Source organism: Symphalangus syndactylus, chromosome 13 (genome assembly GCF_028878055.3).
Source record: "Symphalangus syndactylus isolate Jambi chromosome 13, NHGRI_mSymSyn1-v2.1_pri, whole genome shotgun sequence".
Classification (NCBI taxonomy): Eukaryota; Metazoa; Chordata; class Mammalia; order Primates; family Hylobatidae; genus Symphalangus; species Symphalangus syndactylus.
In genome coordinates this window covers 61,571,702-61,590,502 of record NC_072435.2, presented here as the reverse complement: position 1 = coordinate 61,590,502, position 18,801 = coordinate 61,571,702, and the positions used below count along the sequence as shown (strand labels likewise).

The following is an 18,801-nucleotide window of genomic DNA, read 5'->3' as shown; positions in this document are numbered from 1 at the left end:
AAATACCCCTTTCAATGTTGATGAAAAATGACATATTTTAATATGAAAGATGAACAAATAAGTGGAACTGATGTCCTGTGACAGTAATTCTTTCCATACCTGTTTAAATAATTTGACAGCATATGTTAGGTTTTGAATCTCCACTCTGTATACCTCAAAAATCTCTCCTTCTCCAATTAGGAAGTCTTTGTGGAAATTTCTAGTTCCTTCTATGATGTTTTGAAAGCTGATGGAAGATTTAAGCAGTACTCCTTAGGAAGGAAAGTAGGGGGAAGATAAGTTACCTAAGAATGAACATCACCATTATAACCAAAATTTCTATATTAGAAACAAATCAGAGTCCAGTGGAAGGTCAGTAGAGAAAGGCCCAGGAACCAAAGCTGAAGCCCACCATGTGCTCTCTGCACATTTACTTGGATCTAGTTCCCACCATTCCACAGAGCAAAGGGTTTCTTAGAACAGCAGCATTGTGACTTTTACCTCTTCTCAAAAGAGATCAGCCAAAGAGCTTAGTGGAAGAAATTCTTCCAAGATTCAATTTTCTGGTCATTAGGTCAATGTGTTGCTGTTGACCTACTATGAACCTAAAACTACTAAAAAATTATAGAAGTGGAAATATGGACATGACTAAGCAATATTCTCCAAGCATGGCTGATAGAAACACTTTTCATGTGCCAAATCCTCTAACTGCCTAATTTACTTCTTCAGAGTAAATTAGAAAGATGATTCAGCCTTTTAAAAACTCACCCAAAGTAGAGATTGGGAGAAAACATCCAAAGAGTAATCAAATACAAATTGAAAAGGAAAAGTTTGGCTACGTCCTTCAGAACCCAATTTTGTCTATATTTCCATAGCTAATACAAAATCCTCTCTGAAGACACTTAATGTTTGATTTAGACCTTATTGTTGAAGAACCAAAGCCTTATCTAACTTTCCTAATTCTTTTTTCAATGAAAGAAGCATCAGATCTAGTGGCAAAGGCTAGGCAACACAGCCTTAAATAGTCTTTAACTTTTATCAGAATGATTCCAGGTGGAACTAAATTATTCTTCCTACTAATAAAGTAGGAAAGTTGATATGGAAGATAACTAGATTTTCATACTGACCTTCAGCATTGCTCTACAATCATCTTGAAAGATTTCAGTAATTGCTGTGAGCATTTCTAAAACTATATAAATTTCAACATAATTTTAAAAATGTTTTCCCATAGGCTAGGCACGGTGGCTCACGCCTGTAATGCCAGCACTTTGGGAGGCCAAGGAGGATGGATCACGAGGTCAGGAGATCGAGACCATCCTGGCTAATATAGTGAAACCCCGTCTCCACTAAAAATACAAAAAAAATTTTGCCAGGCATAGTGGCGGGCGCCTGTAGTCCCAGCTACTTGGGAGGCTGAGGCAGGAGAATGGTGTGAATCCGGGAGGCGGAGCTTGCAGTGAGCCAAGATGGTGCCACTACACTCCAGCCTGGGCGACAAAGTGAGACTCCGTCTCAAAAAAAAAAAAAAAAAAATGTTTTCCCATGACACACAAACATAGCAAATTTTACCAACAAAAAACTAAAACATCCCCCTGTGTGAAGAGACCACAATTGCTCATTAGCCAATGGAGCCTTAACATAATAATATATCTATTAGAACTATAAGTGTCAATCAAATTGAAGTTATTTTAATATCTATGAAATTTTATACCGAATTTGAATATAAATGATTATTGTGTTTATTGGGCATTTCTCTCTCTTAATTCACTTAAATGAAAGTATGATTTTAAAAAAATTGTTGGAAAAAAACTGGGTTTTTCTTACCTTTTTCATTATGTTCAGGAATAAGAACATTATCCACTGTGATATTGGCTGTTTCCTAAGAGAAGAAATACATACTAAAGTAATTCCATTTCATACGTCTAGAAAGAACAGAGCCTCAACAGAAATCCAAAGCTCCCTGGGGACTATGCAGTGCAACAGAGTGCAACCTAATTTAAAAGAAAGCTAGCAGAAATCAAAGTTATTTCACTTTATTTAATAGCATTCATTGCCATATTTAAGGCTTTCACACCAACGGTAAAAACTCAAGTTTCAATGTCACAGTCAGTTAAAGTCAATTTTAAATTACTTCTAATGCTATAAAAATGATCACTGCTAGTTTGCTCTAATAAAAACTAACAGTGACATGCAAAACACCAACCAAAAAAGGAAAATTAAAAGCTGAGTTAAGACAAATGTATAAATCACAGCATCCTTAGTAGTTCTCAGTCTCATCTCTGAGAGATCACTGAGAACAGAAAGCTCTTAATTTCTCAAATATTTATAAATCTCTAATTTCCTGAATCCTCAACTAAATAGAGAATAATGAGAGAACCAGGGCATTTCTGATTTTTAAAAAGTGCCGGCAAATCCAGCATTTTTCTGCCTGCTAATTTCATTCCTTAGGCTCAATTATACATGCAACAAAGTTCAAGGCTCATTTTCTACGCACAGATACTCTACCTTGAATAATATGTTTGGAAATCCACCTTCCTGATAACTCTTCTCTGAAGGACTCAACACTGCTCCTGAAAGAGAAATACGGAAGGTAGATACAAAAAAATTTTATGTCCCTAATGTTTTTCCTTTCGGAGACTCTGAAAATAAATGTCTTGCTAGCCATTGTTCATTTCTAAAGTTTCATTCCCATGCAACATTACAATAAATTTGTGAAAGTATTATTTGTGAAGTATTATATTTGTGAAATAGCTTTCTAATTAACAAATGTTATACAAACACACTTTTGTTCACTTAAAACATAAGTAGTTGTCTTAATCTATTATTAACTTTAAATAATTTAAATAATTAAATAATAAACAAGTAATAAATAAGATAAATTATTGTTAGACATTAAAAATACTAAAATACAAAGAAGAAAATTTAAAAAAAAATTATCAGCCTTTTTTTTTTTTTTTTTTTTGAGATGGACTCTCACTCTCGCCCAGGCTGTAGTGCAGTAGCATGATCTTGGCTCATTGCAATCTCTCTCTGCCTCCTAGGTTCAAGTGATTCTCCTGCCTCAGCCTCCCAAATAGCCAGCCAGGATTACAGGCACCTGTCAGCACGTCTGGCTAATTTTTTTTGTATGTTTAGTAGAGATGGGGTTTCACCATGTTGGCCAGGCTAGTCTCGAACTCCTGGCCTCGAGAGATCTGCCTGCCTCGGCCTCCCAAAGTGCTGGGATTACAGGCATGAGCCACCCACCACACAGGGCCTTTTTTTTTTTTTTTTTTTTTTTTTGAGACAGAGTCTCGCTCTGTCAACCAGGCTGGAGCGCAGTGGTGCAATCTTGGCTCACTGCAACCTCCGTCTCCTGGGTTCAAGTGATTCTCCTGCCTCAGCCTCCTGAGTAGCTGGGATTACAAGCCCCTGCCACCACGTCCAGCTAATTTTTGTATTTTTAGTAGAGACGGGGTTTCACCATGTTGGCCAAGTTGGTCTCAAACTCCTGACCTCAAGTGATCCATCTTGAGGCCTTGGCCTCCCAAAGTGCTAGGATTACAGGCATGAGCCACAGCGCCTAGCTGTGTTATCAGCATTTTTGCACATATATTTCTAAATGTTACAATTATGATATTATATCTTCCTGGGTTGGTTTATTTTTTTATATCATCTTGTGCCATAAAGTATTGGAGGTGGTGTGTGCGTGTGTGTGTGTGTGTGTGTGTGTATCAATGACAAATACTTACCACCCCAAATGTCGACTAAAACTTCTGTTTGGTAAAGTGCTGTCTGGACTGAGGTAATTTATGTAGCTTCCTACAAAAGATTAAAACCCTGCCATATTTTGCTGTGATTTCTAACATTTTGTCTCAGACTAGAAAACTTTCATTTTATAGACTAGCTTTCTTCTTTCTACATTATCTTCTAGTGTTTCTTAAATTATTTTGCTTAGAAAACTAGCAAGAAAGCATAACCAATTAATAACAAATTTCCTTGATAACACTATAAACCAGCTAGACTTAACAGACATCTATAGAACATTCCATCCACAACCAAAATATATACATATTTCTCAAGTATACATTGAACATTTTCCAGAACAGACCTGACCTTAGGCAATTAAATGAACCTCAAATACATGTGTAAGGATTAAAATCATACAAAGTCTATTTTCTGATCATATTGAAATACAAGCAGAAAGCAGCAGAAGGAAATTTGGGAAATTCACAAGTGTCTGGAAATTAAACAACAAAATCGTAAATAACAAATGAGTTAAAAAAGAAGTCATGAGAGAAATTGGAAAATACCTTGAGATGAATGAAAATGAAAACACAACATATCAAAAGTTATGAGATGCAGCAAAAGCCACTCTTAGAGGGAAATTTATAGCTGCAAATGCCTACCTTAAAAAAAGAAGAAAGGCATCAAATCAGTAAACTAAGCTTTCACATTAAAGAACTAGAAAAAGAAGCACAACCTAAACTGAAGCAAGCAAAAGGAAGGAAATAATTAAGATTAGAAATAAATGAAATAGAGGAATTTTTTTTTTTTTTTTTTTTTTTTAGAGATGGAGTCTCACTCTGTCAACCAGGCTACAGTGCAGTGGTGCGATCTCGGCTCACTGCAACCTCCACTTCCCAGGTTCAAGCAATTCTCCTGCTTTAGCCTCCTTAATAGCTGGGACTACAGGTGCACGCTGCCATGCCCAGCTAATTTTTTTGTATTTTAGTAGAGATCGGGTTTCACCGTTTTGCCCAAGCTGGTCTCGAACTCCTCAGCTCAGGCAATCTGCCTGCCTCGGCCTCCCAAAGTGCCAGGATTACAGGCATGAGCTACCTCGCCCAGTCAAAATAGAAGATTTTTTAAAAAGAAAAATCAATAGAACCAAAATTGTTTCTTTGAGAAGATCATTAAAATTGACAATCTTTTAGCTTAACTGACCAAGAAAGAGACTCAAATTACTAAAATCAAGAACAAAAGAGGGGACATCAATACTGACCTCACAGAAATAAATAGAATTATAAAGGAATATTATGAACAATGACATGCTAAAAAATTAGATAACTTATATGACATGGGCAGGTTTCTAGGAAGACACAAACTATTGAAACTAACTCAAGTAAACATAAACAATATACATGGACTTATAACAAGAGATTGAGCTAGTACTTTAAAACGTCCGACAAAGAAAAGCCGAGGCTTAGATGGCTTCACAGGTGAATTCTACCAAACATTTAAAGAAGATTAACACCAGTCCTTCACAAATCCTTCCAGAATAGAAAAGGATAGAACAATTCCCAAATCATTCTATGAGACCAGTATTATTGATACCAATGCCGGATAAAGACATTGCAAGAAAACAACAGACCAATACCTCTTACAAATATAGATGCAAAACTCCTCAATAAAATACTGGCAAACTGAATCCAGAAGCATGTAAGGATTAGATACAATGACCAGATGGGATTTATCCCAGGAATCCAAGATTTGTTTAATGTCTGAAAATCAGTCATTGTAATACACCACATTAACAGAATGAAGGACAAAAAAACACATGTTCATTTCAATAGATGACAAAAAGGCATCTGAAAAATCCAACACCCTATCATGATAAAAGCCCTACCAACAGAAGAAAATGTCCTCAATATAAGGGTCATCTATAAAAAACGGACAGTTAACATCACTAATCGTGAAAGACTGAATGTTTTCCCCTTAAGATCAGGAACAAGATAAGGATGTCTGGTCTTGCTGCTTCTACTCAACATGCTAAAGGTTCTAGCCAGGGCAACTAGGCAAGAAGAAAAAACAACAAACATACTGAATTTGTGTAGAAAAAAATGTGAAATCTGGGGGCTGTATGGGCACTAAAAGTCATTATTTCTTTTGCTGTTTGTGAAAAGAGAGATAATACTTCATTGTCATATAAAATGGAAGATTGAAAATGGCTCTCTTAAGAAGAAGCCAGTAGAAAGCTGTGAATTTTGTGTCAAAACTGGAAAACAATTGCTGATCATTGAATTATAAATGCAAAATGTGATACATAAGGATATGCATGCCAGAAATATAATAACAAAAAATAGAGATTCTAGTTTCTTGAGCAATTTTGTTATATCCTGAGATCTGAGAGAATGCTTTACTGATGTGAAGAAACCACCTAGCAGCAGCAACCTGAATTGTAGGCATAGTACCTGGGAGGAAATAAAAGGCCCATTTCAATATGACTAGGAAAATCCAAATCTACTAAGTGATGCCTGGAAGTTGGAATATAAAAGCCCCAAATTCCTCTAAAATAAAATCAGTTCCACAAAACAGAACAAAATTGCAAGGAAAGGTGGGCAATAACTTATTATTTAGATAAATGATAAATCTGTCCATGGTAGCAGCATAGAAGGACTAAATCATTTTATGCATCTTTAGTTAGGAGCTCCAACTCCTAATTTAATGAGTAGCTATGATAGGAAACCCCTGTTGAGCAAGCTACACTTATGCTTCCAACAAATCATCGTATCTCACTTTTAACAACTACATAATTAACTTTTTCAAAATTGTTATTTAATTTGAAACACCAACTCAATCAATTACAATTAAATAATGCTATTTTCTTTAGTAAAGAAGTAAGGTGCTATCCTCCTCTTCACTTCAGATTTACCTATCTCTTTGTACTAGGCCAGTAAAGTCTTTTTACCAATCGGCTAATCTCACATCAAAAAAAAAGAAAAATAAATGTTGCATGTGCAACAGACTAAGAGTCAACCAAGAATGTGGAATTTTTGTCTACTTACAGTCCACATTATTCTCTGCTGCACAAATAAACAACATAGAGAGTGAAAATATACCCTAAAATTTATTCCAGAACACTGAAGTATAAAACATACCTGTGTGTCCTATTAAAGTGGCGTAAGTGGCCGGGCGCGGTGGCTCACACCTGTAATCCCAGCACTTTGGGAGGCTGAGACGGGTGGATCACGAGGTCAGGAGATCGAGACCATCCTGGCTAACACGGTGAAACCCCGTCTCTACTAAAAATACAAAAAAATTAGCCAGGCGTAGTGGTGGGCGCCTGTAGTCCCAGCTACTTGGGAGGCTGAGGCAGGAGAATGGCGTGAACCCAGGAGGTAGAGCTTGCAGTGAGCCGAGATCACACCACTGCACTCCAGCCTGGGCAACTAAGCGAGACTCCATCTCAAGAAAAATAAATAAATAAATAAAAAATAAGGTGGCGTAAGTTTGTATTGTGAACAGCAAGCCATGTGGGTGGTTTCAGTGGCTGGGAAAGGCTCAGATAATGAAAAGGCATTGCATTTACAGTTCCCAGGGACTCACTGAATTTCACTTGCTCAGTCAACTTCATAGTGAAGTATTCTGCTGCCCTAAACTAAGTGAAGAAACAATGTGCAAAAGACAAAGGGGATTAGCCAAGTTATATGAATAATACCATGGTGGAAGTCTATTAGGAACTAATATCCCAATAATAGGAAAGATCAAAATAAAAGTCAATGTGAAGCTACAGTTTTCTGGTACAAATCTCTCAGGATTTTGTGTGTGTGTGTGCGTGCGCAAGGGCTCACGTGCACTAAATATATTACCAAAGAACATGTGTGCAAATACACAAAACTAAAAATGTGATCTATGAAAAAAGCCAAAGAATAAAGATGTTGATTCAAAAGAGTTTCCAATCTAAGAGCCTTGGGTCTATAACATAAGACCCAAGACCATTATTGTTGAAATGAATACATCTAAGTGGAACAAACAGAACAGGTGATGTTAGATTATTTCACTGACAAAGAATAAATGGAGAAAACTTCATGAGCTTTATTGATCAGGTTGTTCTAAATATAAGGCATGACACAGCATCAGAAATAGAGAAGACAAAGGGAAGAATTACGCTACTGTGAAATGGGTAGTAACAAGTAAGGCAGGGTTAAACGCTGTGGTGTGAAAACAGCAGTGAAGATAAAAGAAACATCCCCAGATTATTCTGGAGGTAGGTACAATATAAAATATTAAATATAGGGAGGAAATACAATTATATGTTTAACTTGTAATATATAGTAAAACAAAGAATAGCATGATCTGTATCTCAAATACTGTGATTCCAACTATGTTTATGACTCAAAGAGTTTCAGAGATTTTGACACAGAGCTAATTCTATTAACTGCTAAAAATGAAACATTTTTAAAAGTGTAGTTTGTAAGTAAAAGTAAGTTAAAAAAACAAAACAAAACTATAAAGTGGTAGAAAGAAATATGTTGTATAAGTTAGGTGACAAGGGAAGAAAGTGTCACAAGAAAATGTGAAGCTGGAAAGTCTCTTCCAGATAAAAGCCACAGGTAAGGAAACACTGACACACAGCATGAGTCAATGTCTTGGATAAAATGCAATATTCAAATTTACAAATTACAGTTCCTATTACAGATTAAGAGAGCCACATTATAAGAATCAGCATTTACCATAGTTTGTAATTAAATGAATAGCTCGACGATGCCCCATCTCCTGGAGGACCTGTAAAAGGTCACCGATGGTCTTGTTTTTCTGTGCCCAGGACCAAAGTAATTCTCTTGTTCCACTTTTACCTTGGTCTACATACTTTTCAATATGACGAACATCCAGCCAGCTGCTTGAAAGTCTCTCTGCTGTGGAAATTGCAATATAAACAAAGAATTGTTTACTGTACTTTTATCAAAATACTTGTTTTTGTGTACCTTATGTTTTATTTCCTCTTATTTATAACTTTAACTTTCCTCTTATTTATAACTTTTATTTTGAACTAATTTGGAACATACTCACCTGCCTTCTGCTAATGTTGACATCTTACTAACCACAATACAATGATCAGAATCAGAGAAAACTGCAAACCTTATTCTAATTTCACTAGTTTTTCCACTAATGCCTGTTTTCTATTCTAAGATCCTATCCAGTTTTCCATATTATATTTAATTGTTCCTTCTCCTTAATCTCCTCCAATCTGTGATGGTCCCTCAGTCTTTCCTTGTCTTTCAGGACAGTGAAATGATATTGTCCTTCTCAGTGCATAATATCAACAGGTTTAATATAGCAATGTCTTATCAATAATAATGTTTATTTTTATCACTCAGTGAAGGGAGTGTCTGCAGAGTTTCTCTACTATAAAATTACCTTTCTCTTTATAATTAATAAATATTTCAGGGAAGATACTTTGAGATTATGGAAATACTCTGCTTCTCCTTGGATTTGGGCCACTAATATTTGCATCCACCAGTGGATCTTATTTATCACAATTATTACTACAATATTTGCTTAATGGTGATTTTTCTATTTTCCCTTTTTCCTTCATGAACTCTTTGGTAAGAAACAGCTGTCCCTTCTCCTACATTTATTTATGTATTTATCCAGTTGTTTATCTATGGGCTCATGGATATTTATTTTATTCTACAGGTTAAAATCCAGTACTATCATTAATAATTTTGTTGCTAAAATTATTCTAGCTTTGTCCATTAGGTTGGCTCTTGTGTTCTCTTTTTTTTCCTTTCATTTTTATTTTATTTTATTTTTTTGAGACAAGATCTCACTCTGTCACCCAGGTTGGAGTACAGTGGGGCAATCTCAGCTCACTACAGCCTCCATCTCCCAGGCTCAAGCAATCCTCCCACCTCAGCCTCCCAAGTAGCTGCAACTACAGGTGTGCACTGCACCACCATGCCCAGCAAATTTTTGTATTTGTGTGGGGTTTTTTTCTTTTTCGGTAGGGATGGGGTTTTGCCACACTGCCCCAGCTGGTCTCAAACTCCTAGGATCAAGCTCAAGCAATCTGCCCGCCTTGGCCTTCCAAAGTGCTGGGATTACATGTGTGAACTACCACGGCAGGCCTCTTGTGTTCTTTTGACAAGCCTTATCTTTTTGTGAGTATCTCCTTATTTTCTGGCTCTACAAGGTGCTCCAGGCTCATCTTGTATTTCCCCCTTTCCAAGACTGGAATTATTTGTCTAATGATCTCTGGTTTCTTTATTGGACAATGGTGTATAGAAGCTCAATCCTGATGCCAGAATTGCTCATTGTGGCCAGGGTTCCATTGCTTCTAGGCCCTCCAAGAACACAGAGCAAGGAAATATAGGTATGTACACTCATCCGTGGATCTCTATTCCTCTATCAGTAGGCACTTATATTAAATACCAAGAATTTATTCTGATGCTTCTGATTCTAATCCAACATCACAGGGTATATTTCAGTCCTTCCTCATTTGTAACTTTATTCTTGAACAGTAATATTATTGATAATATATTTACTCATTTGTTTAATTCTACAATGCACATAAAGTGCTTTCAGAATTGCCAACCCATACCCCTGTGAGACACACATTAGCAAAATCAGAACACAATAATTCTTTCCGTCCTTAGCATAAGCACATCCAGTTAAGATGCTGTGTTCCAAAGTACTTAGATTAATTCTTTTCTTCCTCACCCCTTCAGTGTGGTTATTATTCATTCATAATACAGCTAGATTCAGCTGTTGAAGGTTTAAGAAATGGTGTTTTGTTCCCCCCTGTCTTCCCATTGAACACTTTTGAGCAATTAAAAGCTAATATCTGGGTAAAATCAGGGAAATGTTTTACTAGGATACTAGGCTTTAAATAATTCAATTAAGGTTTGGCATAAACATCTTAAAACTGTACAGAAAGTATATGAGTTTTTATGGTGCCCTGATTTAACAGAATTCTTCAAGCAAAAATTTATATTGCCTTCCTGCACAACTTCCAAATTTTAAAGTGTACTTTGAGGCAAAGCGGGGAGAAAGTGCAAATGACAGAAAAGGTGGTCTTGTTCCTATGATAATATTCCCAATCTGGAATATTGAGCACTAAAATTAACAATGTGTTTTGGGCTTTTGGTGGTGATGGCAGCACCCTTTCATAACTTTACCTTCCAGAGAAACTAAAAAATTTAGGATCCTGGATGCAAGTCTGTGGATAAAATCCCACTGTTATCTGAGGGTGGTCATAGGGGACCCCTGACACACCACCATAACTGGCTTTAGGAGCTCAGCATCCTTTCATCCTGCCACACACCAATATGTGGAAGCTGCCCTCCAGCAGGAACCAAGGTGATCTCATAGGAGATAGGACTCCCCTGTCCACCAACGAGAGACTTCAAAGGCAGATGTGCTTTTAAAAGGCAATGGTTGTTCAGATCTCAGAAACATGATAAGTCTTGTGAAACTTTCTTCTGTTAAAAGTCTGTTTTGGGGCCAGGCGTGGTGGCTCACATCTGTAGTTCTAGCACTCCGGGAGGCCAAGGCTGGAGGATCACTTGAGGTCAGGAGTTTGAGACCAGCCTGGCCAACATGGTGAAATCCCATCTTGACTAAATACAAAAATACAAAAATTAGCCAGGTGTGATGGCGTGCACTTATAGTCCCAGCTACTCAGGAGGGTGAGGTGGGAGAATCACTTGAACCCAGAAGGCAGAGGTTGCAGTGAACTGAGATCATGCCATCGTACTCCAGCCTAGGCAACAGAGTGAGACTCTGTTTCCACACACAAACACACAAAAGTCTGTTTTAGAGTCCAAAGGTCATTGATTTCTTAGGGAGTTGCTACACCAGTTATAATATTTGAAATCAAGCCAGCAGAAAGGCAAATATCTTCTGCCTTAATATGGCATCCCCCCCTGCCCAATTTTTCGTTCTACAAGCCTTTGCTGGAATATTCAATTTACCTCAACTTTATGCTCCTACTGAGGCTGTGAATAAACCCTGAAAATTGAAAGTGTTCACAATATGAAACCATGACTGGCCCTCTTTCTATGAGCTAAAAATTGACCTGGTAGACATTACTAGTGCCGCCAATACTTCCAACCCTCTATCCCATCATAGAGGATTCCATTTCCCTGCCCTTTCAGGTTAGGCATGCCTCTGTGTCTCCAGCCAGAAACACTGAATAACCAGGGCACAATTCACTACATGTTGACAGGCGGCTGCCTCAAGATCAAAGCAGCCTGAAATGCTGAGTCACTAAATGGAGGACAGTTTGCTGGACTCTCAGTGCTCTTCCTGGGAGCAAAAAGTAAACCTCTGCTATGTTAAACCACTGAGATTTTTGGTGCTGCTTGTTACTGCAGCATAACTTAGTTTACCCTGACTGATATACACAAGGTCGTATCTTGAATTTTGTTACTCTGTTACAACTTGTACCAGAAGAGTTAAAGAGAGTGGCAGCATTTGCAATTACATATCAAACAAGGGAAGATAAAGTTGAGACATTCTATTTGAATGCATGTTTAGGCTGTAAGGAAAGAAAAATAGCTAGAATAAAATGTCTGACATCATTGAGTTAGAATGTCTTTGCCCTTCCTCCATATTTCAAGTTCTGGCAAGAATATATTCATTCCTCATCTCTTTGAAGAGATGTTTCACAGAGGCAAAGACTATCCAAATGCCAATATATGTTTTAGATAGCTTATCATTTTTAAAAAGAAGCCTTTAAAAAGCAAAAATAATAGCCAAATGTAGTAATGTTATTTTAATATATTTCTTTCTGATGAGGTAATCTGCCTATTTCATTGAGGCACATTTTTTATAAACAATTTATTTAGCTATTTCTAAAAGCTCTTAAGAGAAATACTGCAAACTGGTATAGTTCAGTGTAGTTCAAACATTTGTTGAGTATCTGCTATGTGCCAGCAATACAGTAATTGTATGCACTAAGTGTGGGTTGAGCATGAAGACAGGCCTCTAACTAAAGATGAGAACAGCAGGGAAGGCTTTCTGGAGGTTTGGCTTCTGGAGCCTGAGCCATGCCATGTCTAAAACTGAGTACTTCTAAAGAGAGGCCAATTCTTAAAGAAGTATTGGATACAGTACACTATCCTGCAGAGGAAAAAAAATCACTACAGTTTCAGATTGAAAACAAGACAAATGAATGAGTCTGAGCCCCGCAGACTATCCTGCTTTCCAAGGAAAAAAGTCCTTAGTAAAAACAGAGCATTGCCGTTGGCCTCTGGGTGAGTACAGGAACACATGTATTTAGTGGTGGCACTGCCATCGACCTATGACACAACTCCAGGCAAAACACAGCCTCACTGAACAATCTCAAACTTCTTAATAACAAATGTCCTTGTAGTCCCACCTAATACATATAATAAATCTTCTTGCTCTTCCCTGGCCTGTTAATTAATTATAACAGCTCTTATCTTTAAAATACTTCCCACTCTCAAAATGAACATTCCAACAAGAGAACTCTAAATATCAAATTTCAGCAAAGGGAAAGTTTAGGTTTCTACATTTTCTATTAGAACATTAATCGAGGCTGGGTGCAGTGGCTCACGCCTGTAATCCCAGTACTTTGGGAGGCCAAGGCAAGTGAATCGCTTGAGCCCAGGAGTTTAAGACCAGTCTGGGCAACATGGCAAAACCCCATCTCTACAAAAAATTTAAAAATTAGCCAGGCTTGGTGGTGTGCATGCACCTGTAGACCTAACTACTCGGGTGGCTGAGGTGGGAGGATAGCTTGAGCCCAGGAGGTTGAAGCTACAGTGAGCCGAGATTGCACCACTGCAGTCCAGCCTGGGTGACACAGTGAGACTCTGCCTCCAAAAAACAAAAAACAAAAAACAAAAAACAAAAAAAAAAAAAAGGAGAAGGAAAAGAAAATTAATTGGCTAATATTTACAGAGTATTAGACATCCTGTATCATATAAATTCATAGTAATTAATATTTAAATAATAGATTTCTTCCTTTTTCTTTTGTAAACTAAAATCATTCCTGCTACCCTTTGAAACTTCGGAATAAGACATATGCACATAATTTAACAAGACTGAAGAGAGAAAATGCTTTTGTGGACTACCACAGCCAGGCAAGGAAAGGCAGGGTAACCAAATACCACCTAGCTTTGCAATAGAAGTGTCGTGTCGAGGGGCAAGGTTTAACTAGGCTAAAGGAATAGAAAAGGGTATATCAAATGGGGAATTGTTCCAGAAACAGTGAAGACGACACGAGAGGGCAGAGGGAAGGCCAGAATGCTTACAGCAGAGTGTTCACGTTAAAGAAAAGGTGAACAAGCTCCATGAGGTCTCCATGTTACCTTGTATCTGCAGAAACATGCTTAGCCACATAGTACACGTTCAATATATTTTTGCTGATTGACAGACAGAGGCCCTGAGTGTTAGCATATGAACTTAACTTCATTCTGAAAGCAGTGGGACCAATTCAGATTTCTGAGAAGGTGATGCAAAGATGGAAGCTTTACCTTTTGGAAGATGCATCGGGTGGCAATAGTAGCAGGAGTCTCAGATAGAATATTTATACATTAAAAAGGTATAAACATGTCCTAGCTCACAACAATTGCCACAGTAGGAAAGGCACAGTTTATAGCTATTAAGGAAATCCAGAGTTAACATTTCAAGTCCCAGGGAATGTCAGCTTTTCATTCCATACTTTCCATAAATTCCATTCCCCGGTTCGTTTTTTTTTAAATTCCTGAATTTGCCTTTTAAAAGTGCAGCAGGCCATGACTCTGGGCTGTCCTGTCCTGTGACTTGGCTGAGAAACTGCTAATATCAGATGCTTTCCCTTAAGCACATTTCTGAGATTCAGCTGGAATATGAATGAACAGATGCCAAATGAGCTGGGGTTTTAAGTTCTCTAACATTGACCGGGGGCATATAGTTCTGAGTTTGCACCACATCTAAGGAAAGCTAGATTAGTCAAAGGCATTTTTTCTAATAGCAGAAGTTCATGGTAAAAAACTGATCCAGACTGTTAAAATGAATACTGCCTGCATGCATGGATTGCTTCCGGACTGGAAATGAAATACGTTTTCTCTTTTTCCAACTGGTGATTCACACTGCAACCTTAATAGCTTTTTTCTAATGATGATGCATTCTGAATAGAAACATTGCTAAAGAGTATTTTTAGCATCCATAAAATGTATACTTCATTTAGATCCAATTCTTTAAAATAGCTCCAATCTGATACAACAGGAATGCAAACTCTCAACATGTTAATTACATTCTTCAATATTTATCATTTTCTCCAACTCTCCCTTACTTGTCCCCTTTCAGAATATAGGACTTTGTTTACTCACAGTACATATCAAATAAAAATACACAGAAAAGTTCTCAATGACTAATTATGTTGATAAAGTTAAAAGCATTCTAAACTGAAAATACAAATTAAGAAAAATATGCTGTTAGTTAAGCATTGTTTAAAACCATTTTTTGGAACACAAATCTTTGTTGAAAGTCATATTGGAGTCACATTAAGCCAAAAAGTCAACCTAAGAAGTTCAGAAATCAGGTGCTCAAGGTCCTTGAAGGCTGTTTTAAGAGTGCAGGACTGACTTTTCAGTTTCAGAAATGACGTCTCCATATGCAAATATGTCTCTGAAGGGGTTTTTTCAAATAATGCAACACATCCGTATTTGGAATCTTTGTATTTGCATACAACCACATGCTAAAACCCCTGCAAAATTAAGACTCCATTCTCACAAAGCTTGTTTTTAGATACTGTAAGGGAAAAAGGAAGGATGTCACTTTCTTTCTACAAAGCATGCAAAAAATTAGACAATTTTTTTAAAGAACTTTTAAGGTTAAAGATATTTTTAATTCCAAAAGAGTGAAACAAAAGTCAAAATTATAAGTTAGATCTATTCTTCATACCAGACTGTAAGCATTAACACTTACTAGTTAATATATTTTATAAGAAATAGTTCTTATTCATACTTAAGCTCATGTGTATGTTTTACCCCATGCCTGAGTAGGACTCATAACTGGGGAGGGCTGTGTGTGATTTCTCAGGTGCCCCTCTGTCTGTCCTGCTCTCTTAATCCTAGACACAGGTAGGAACCTAACATTAACTACCTCTGGGAGAGAATTCACCCTCAACACCAAGGTTTCAGTCAGAAGCTATGTAATTTCATTCCCAGGTGAATATCAATAATATTTCCCCACATATTCTTCCCTTGTTAAACTTTTATAGGTCTGTTGCCTACACTAAATCGGAAAATTCTTACAAGCAGGGACTAGGACATTGTATTTACAGTGCTTTATCAAAGATTCTGCCCAAAAAGGTTTTGGATGTTTAATAGACATTTGTTGATTCATTAATTTATTCAAAACATACATACTGGCCGGGCGCGGTGGCTCACGCTTGTAATCCCAGCACTTTGGGAGGCCGAGGCGGGCGGATCACCAGGTCAGGAGATCGAGACCACGGTGAAACCCCGTCTCTACTAAAAATACAAAAAATTAGCCGGGCGTGGTGGTGGGCGTCTGTAGTTCCAGCTACTTGGAGAGGCTGAGGCAGGAGAATGGCGTGAACCCGGGAGGCGGAGCTTGCAGTGAGCCGAGATTGCGCCATTGCACTCCAGCTGGGTGACAGAGCGAGACTCCGTCTCAAAAACAAACAAACAAACAAAAACAAACAAACAAAAAATACATATTTACTGAGTGCCTGCTCTGTGCCAAGTACAATTTTCGATGCTAAGAGAGTCAGCAGGAAACAAAGGAAGGAAATATCCCTGCTCCCTTGAAGCTTATTTCTAGATGAAGAATAAACTAATAAACATATATATGTTTACATATGTATATAGTTTATTTTATATATACATAGAGATACTTACATACATGAAGTATGTGAGAGGTGATAGATGATATAGAGAAAAATAAAGTGGAAAAGAGGCATAAGAGAGTGGTGGGGGGGGTGTCAATTTTAAGAGTGGTCACGGCCAGGTGTGGTGGATCACGCCTGTAATCCCAGCACTTTGGGAGGCTGAGGTGGGTGGATCACCTAAGGCCAGAAGTTCGAGACCAGCCTGGCCCACATTTAAACCCCGTCTCTACTAAAAATACAAAAAATTAGCCTGGCATTGTGGTAGGCGCCTGTAATCCCACTCGGAATGCTGAGGCAGGAGAATCTCTTGAACCCGGGAGGTGGAGGTTGCAGTGAGCCAAGATTACGCCATTGCACTCCAGGCTGTGCAACAAAAGCGAAACTCTGTCTCGAAAAACAAAACAAAACAAAAGAGTGGTCAGAGTAGGTAATAGTTAAACAAAAACATGAAGGAAGTGAAGAAGCAAGCCTACAGGTTACTGGCAGGAAGAATGTTCCTTGCGTGTTCAAGGAACAAGGAGGCTAACGTGGTTGGAGTCAAGCAAACAAGAGGGAGAAGAAAGTGAGAAAAGCCACGCAGGACTTCAGGGTTTGCTCTGAGTGGCCTGGGAAGCCGCCAGAGGGTTCTGAATAGGGCAATGATAGCATATGCTTTACATGCATCACAGGCTCGCCGACTGCTGGGCTGAAAAGACACTCGAAGAGGTCAAGGGCAGTAGCAGGGAGTCTGAGCCCAGTAAGCCAACTGCTAAAATAGTAGAGGTGGGAACGGATGGTGGTTGGTGCCAAGATGGCTATCATGGCAGTGGTAAGAAATGGTCAGATTATTATACAGATCCTGAAGGCACAGTCAGCAGCATCATTTACTGAGAGATAGGATGTGGTTTGTGAGAGAAAGTGACAAGTCACAAAAGGCTAATATTTTTGGCCTGAACAAATGAAGAATGGAGCTGCCATTACTGAGATGGGAAAACTTTGGGAGGGCTGGGAGAGTCTTTCTGAGCTGTTAAGTTGGAGATGTCTGTCAAATAGGCAAATAGATGGATGAAGATGACATTCTAGAGGGAGACTTGGGCTAGAAATTTGGGAGTTAGTATATAGATTGAATTTATGTGAATTTAGCAGGTAAACAGAGGAGACAAGGTCCATGGACTAAGCCCAGGGGCACTGTAAGACATGGAGATAAATCTATAAGAAGAGAAGAAATTAAGGAGCATGTAATTTTTTTTTTTTTTTTTTTTTTGAGAGGAGTCTCGCTCTGTCACCCAGGCTGGAGTACGGTAGTGTGATCCCGGCTCACTGCAACCTTGGCCTCCCAGGTTCAAGGGATTCTCCTGCCTCAGCCTCCCAAGTAGCTGAGATTATAGGCGCCCGCCACCATGCCCGGCTAATCTTTTGCATTTTTAGTAGAGACGGGGTTTCACCATGTTGGCCAGGCTGGTCTCGGACTCCTGACCTCAAGCAATCCACCCGCCTCAGCCTCCCAAAGTGCTGGGATTACAGGCGTGAACCACCGCGTCCGGCAGGGGCATGTAATGTTCTAGAGCAGAGAAAGTGCTTCAAGAAGAAAGGAGAAAGGAGTGATCAACTATATCAAATAAGATCAAAACTTTGAACCAACCATTGGATTTAGCTGTGGTGACTTCAGATGATAGGACTTTCAATGGAGCAGTGGGAGGTGAAACCCTGACTGGAGGGGTTCAAGGAAGAATGGAGGACCTGGAGTATAAATAGCCCTTTCGAGGAATTTTACCTTAAAGAGGAATAGAGCAGTGGGGTGTTAGCTTAGAGAAGTGAGAGCTAGACATAACATTGTCTAGCTAACTTGTGACAGAAATAACACAGTGGTCAAAACACCAGGCTTACCCGGGAGCGGTGGCTCACATCTGTAATCCCAGCACTTTGGGAGGCTGAAGCAGGAGGATTGCTAGAGCCCAGGAGTTTGAGACCAGCCTGGCCCCATCTGTACAAAAAATTCCCCAGGTGTGGTGGCATGTGCCTGCAGTCCCAGCTATTTGGGAGTCTGAGGTGGGAAGGATCACTTCAGCCTGAGAGGTTGAGGCTGCAGTGAGTTGTGATTGTGCCACTGCACTTCACTCTGGATGACAGAGTGAGATCCCGTCTCCAAAACAACAGCAACACAAAAAAAGCAGGCTCTACTGCATATGGTGACTTCTTTCCAAAAAAGTAAGAAACAGAAAGAGAGGGAAGTGAAGTAATTTTACAGGGCAGATATCTGACAGACGCCACCTCAG

The 18,801-nt window shown here is 38.6% G+C and overlaps 1 protein-coding gene across 4 annotated transcripts in view; it reads right to left on the bottom strand.

Moving 5' to 3' along the window:
• Nucleotides 1-18,801, bottom strand: part of IRAK3 (interleukin 1 receptor associated kinase 3) — a 113,212-nt gene that overhangs the window by 40,455 nt on the left and 53,956 nt on the right. For 2 of the 4 annotated variants that reach the window (XM_055240100.2, XM_055240098.2), the window contains exons 2-5: nucleotides 8,415-8,597; nucleotides 2,485-2,549; nucleotides 1,804-1,858; nucleotides 100-251 (exon numbers count right to left, since the gene is read on the bottom strand). In XM_055240100.2, coding sequence (XP_055096075.1) covers nucleotides 100-251; nucleotides 1,804-1,858; nucleotides 2,485-2,549; nucleotides 8,415-8,454 — 312 coding nt within the window. In that variant the 5' untranslated portion in view covers nucleotides 8,455-8,597. Of the gene's footprint in view, nucleotides 1-99; nucleotides 252-1,803; nucleotides 1,859-2,484; nucleotides 2,550-8,414; nucleotides 8,598-18,167; nucleotides 18,300-18,801 lie in introns of all 4 variants that reach the window. The other 2 variants (XM_063615073.1, XM_055240099.2) reach the window with 2 other exon arrangements.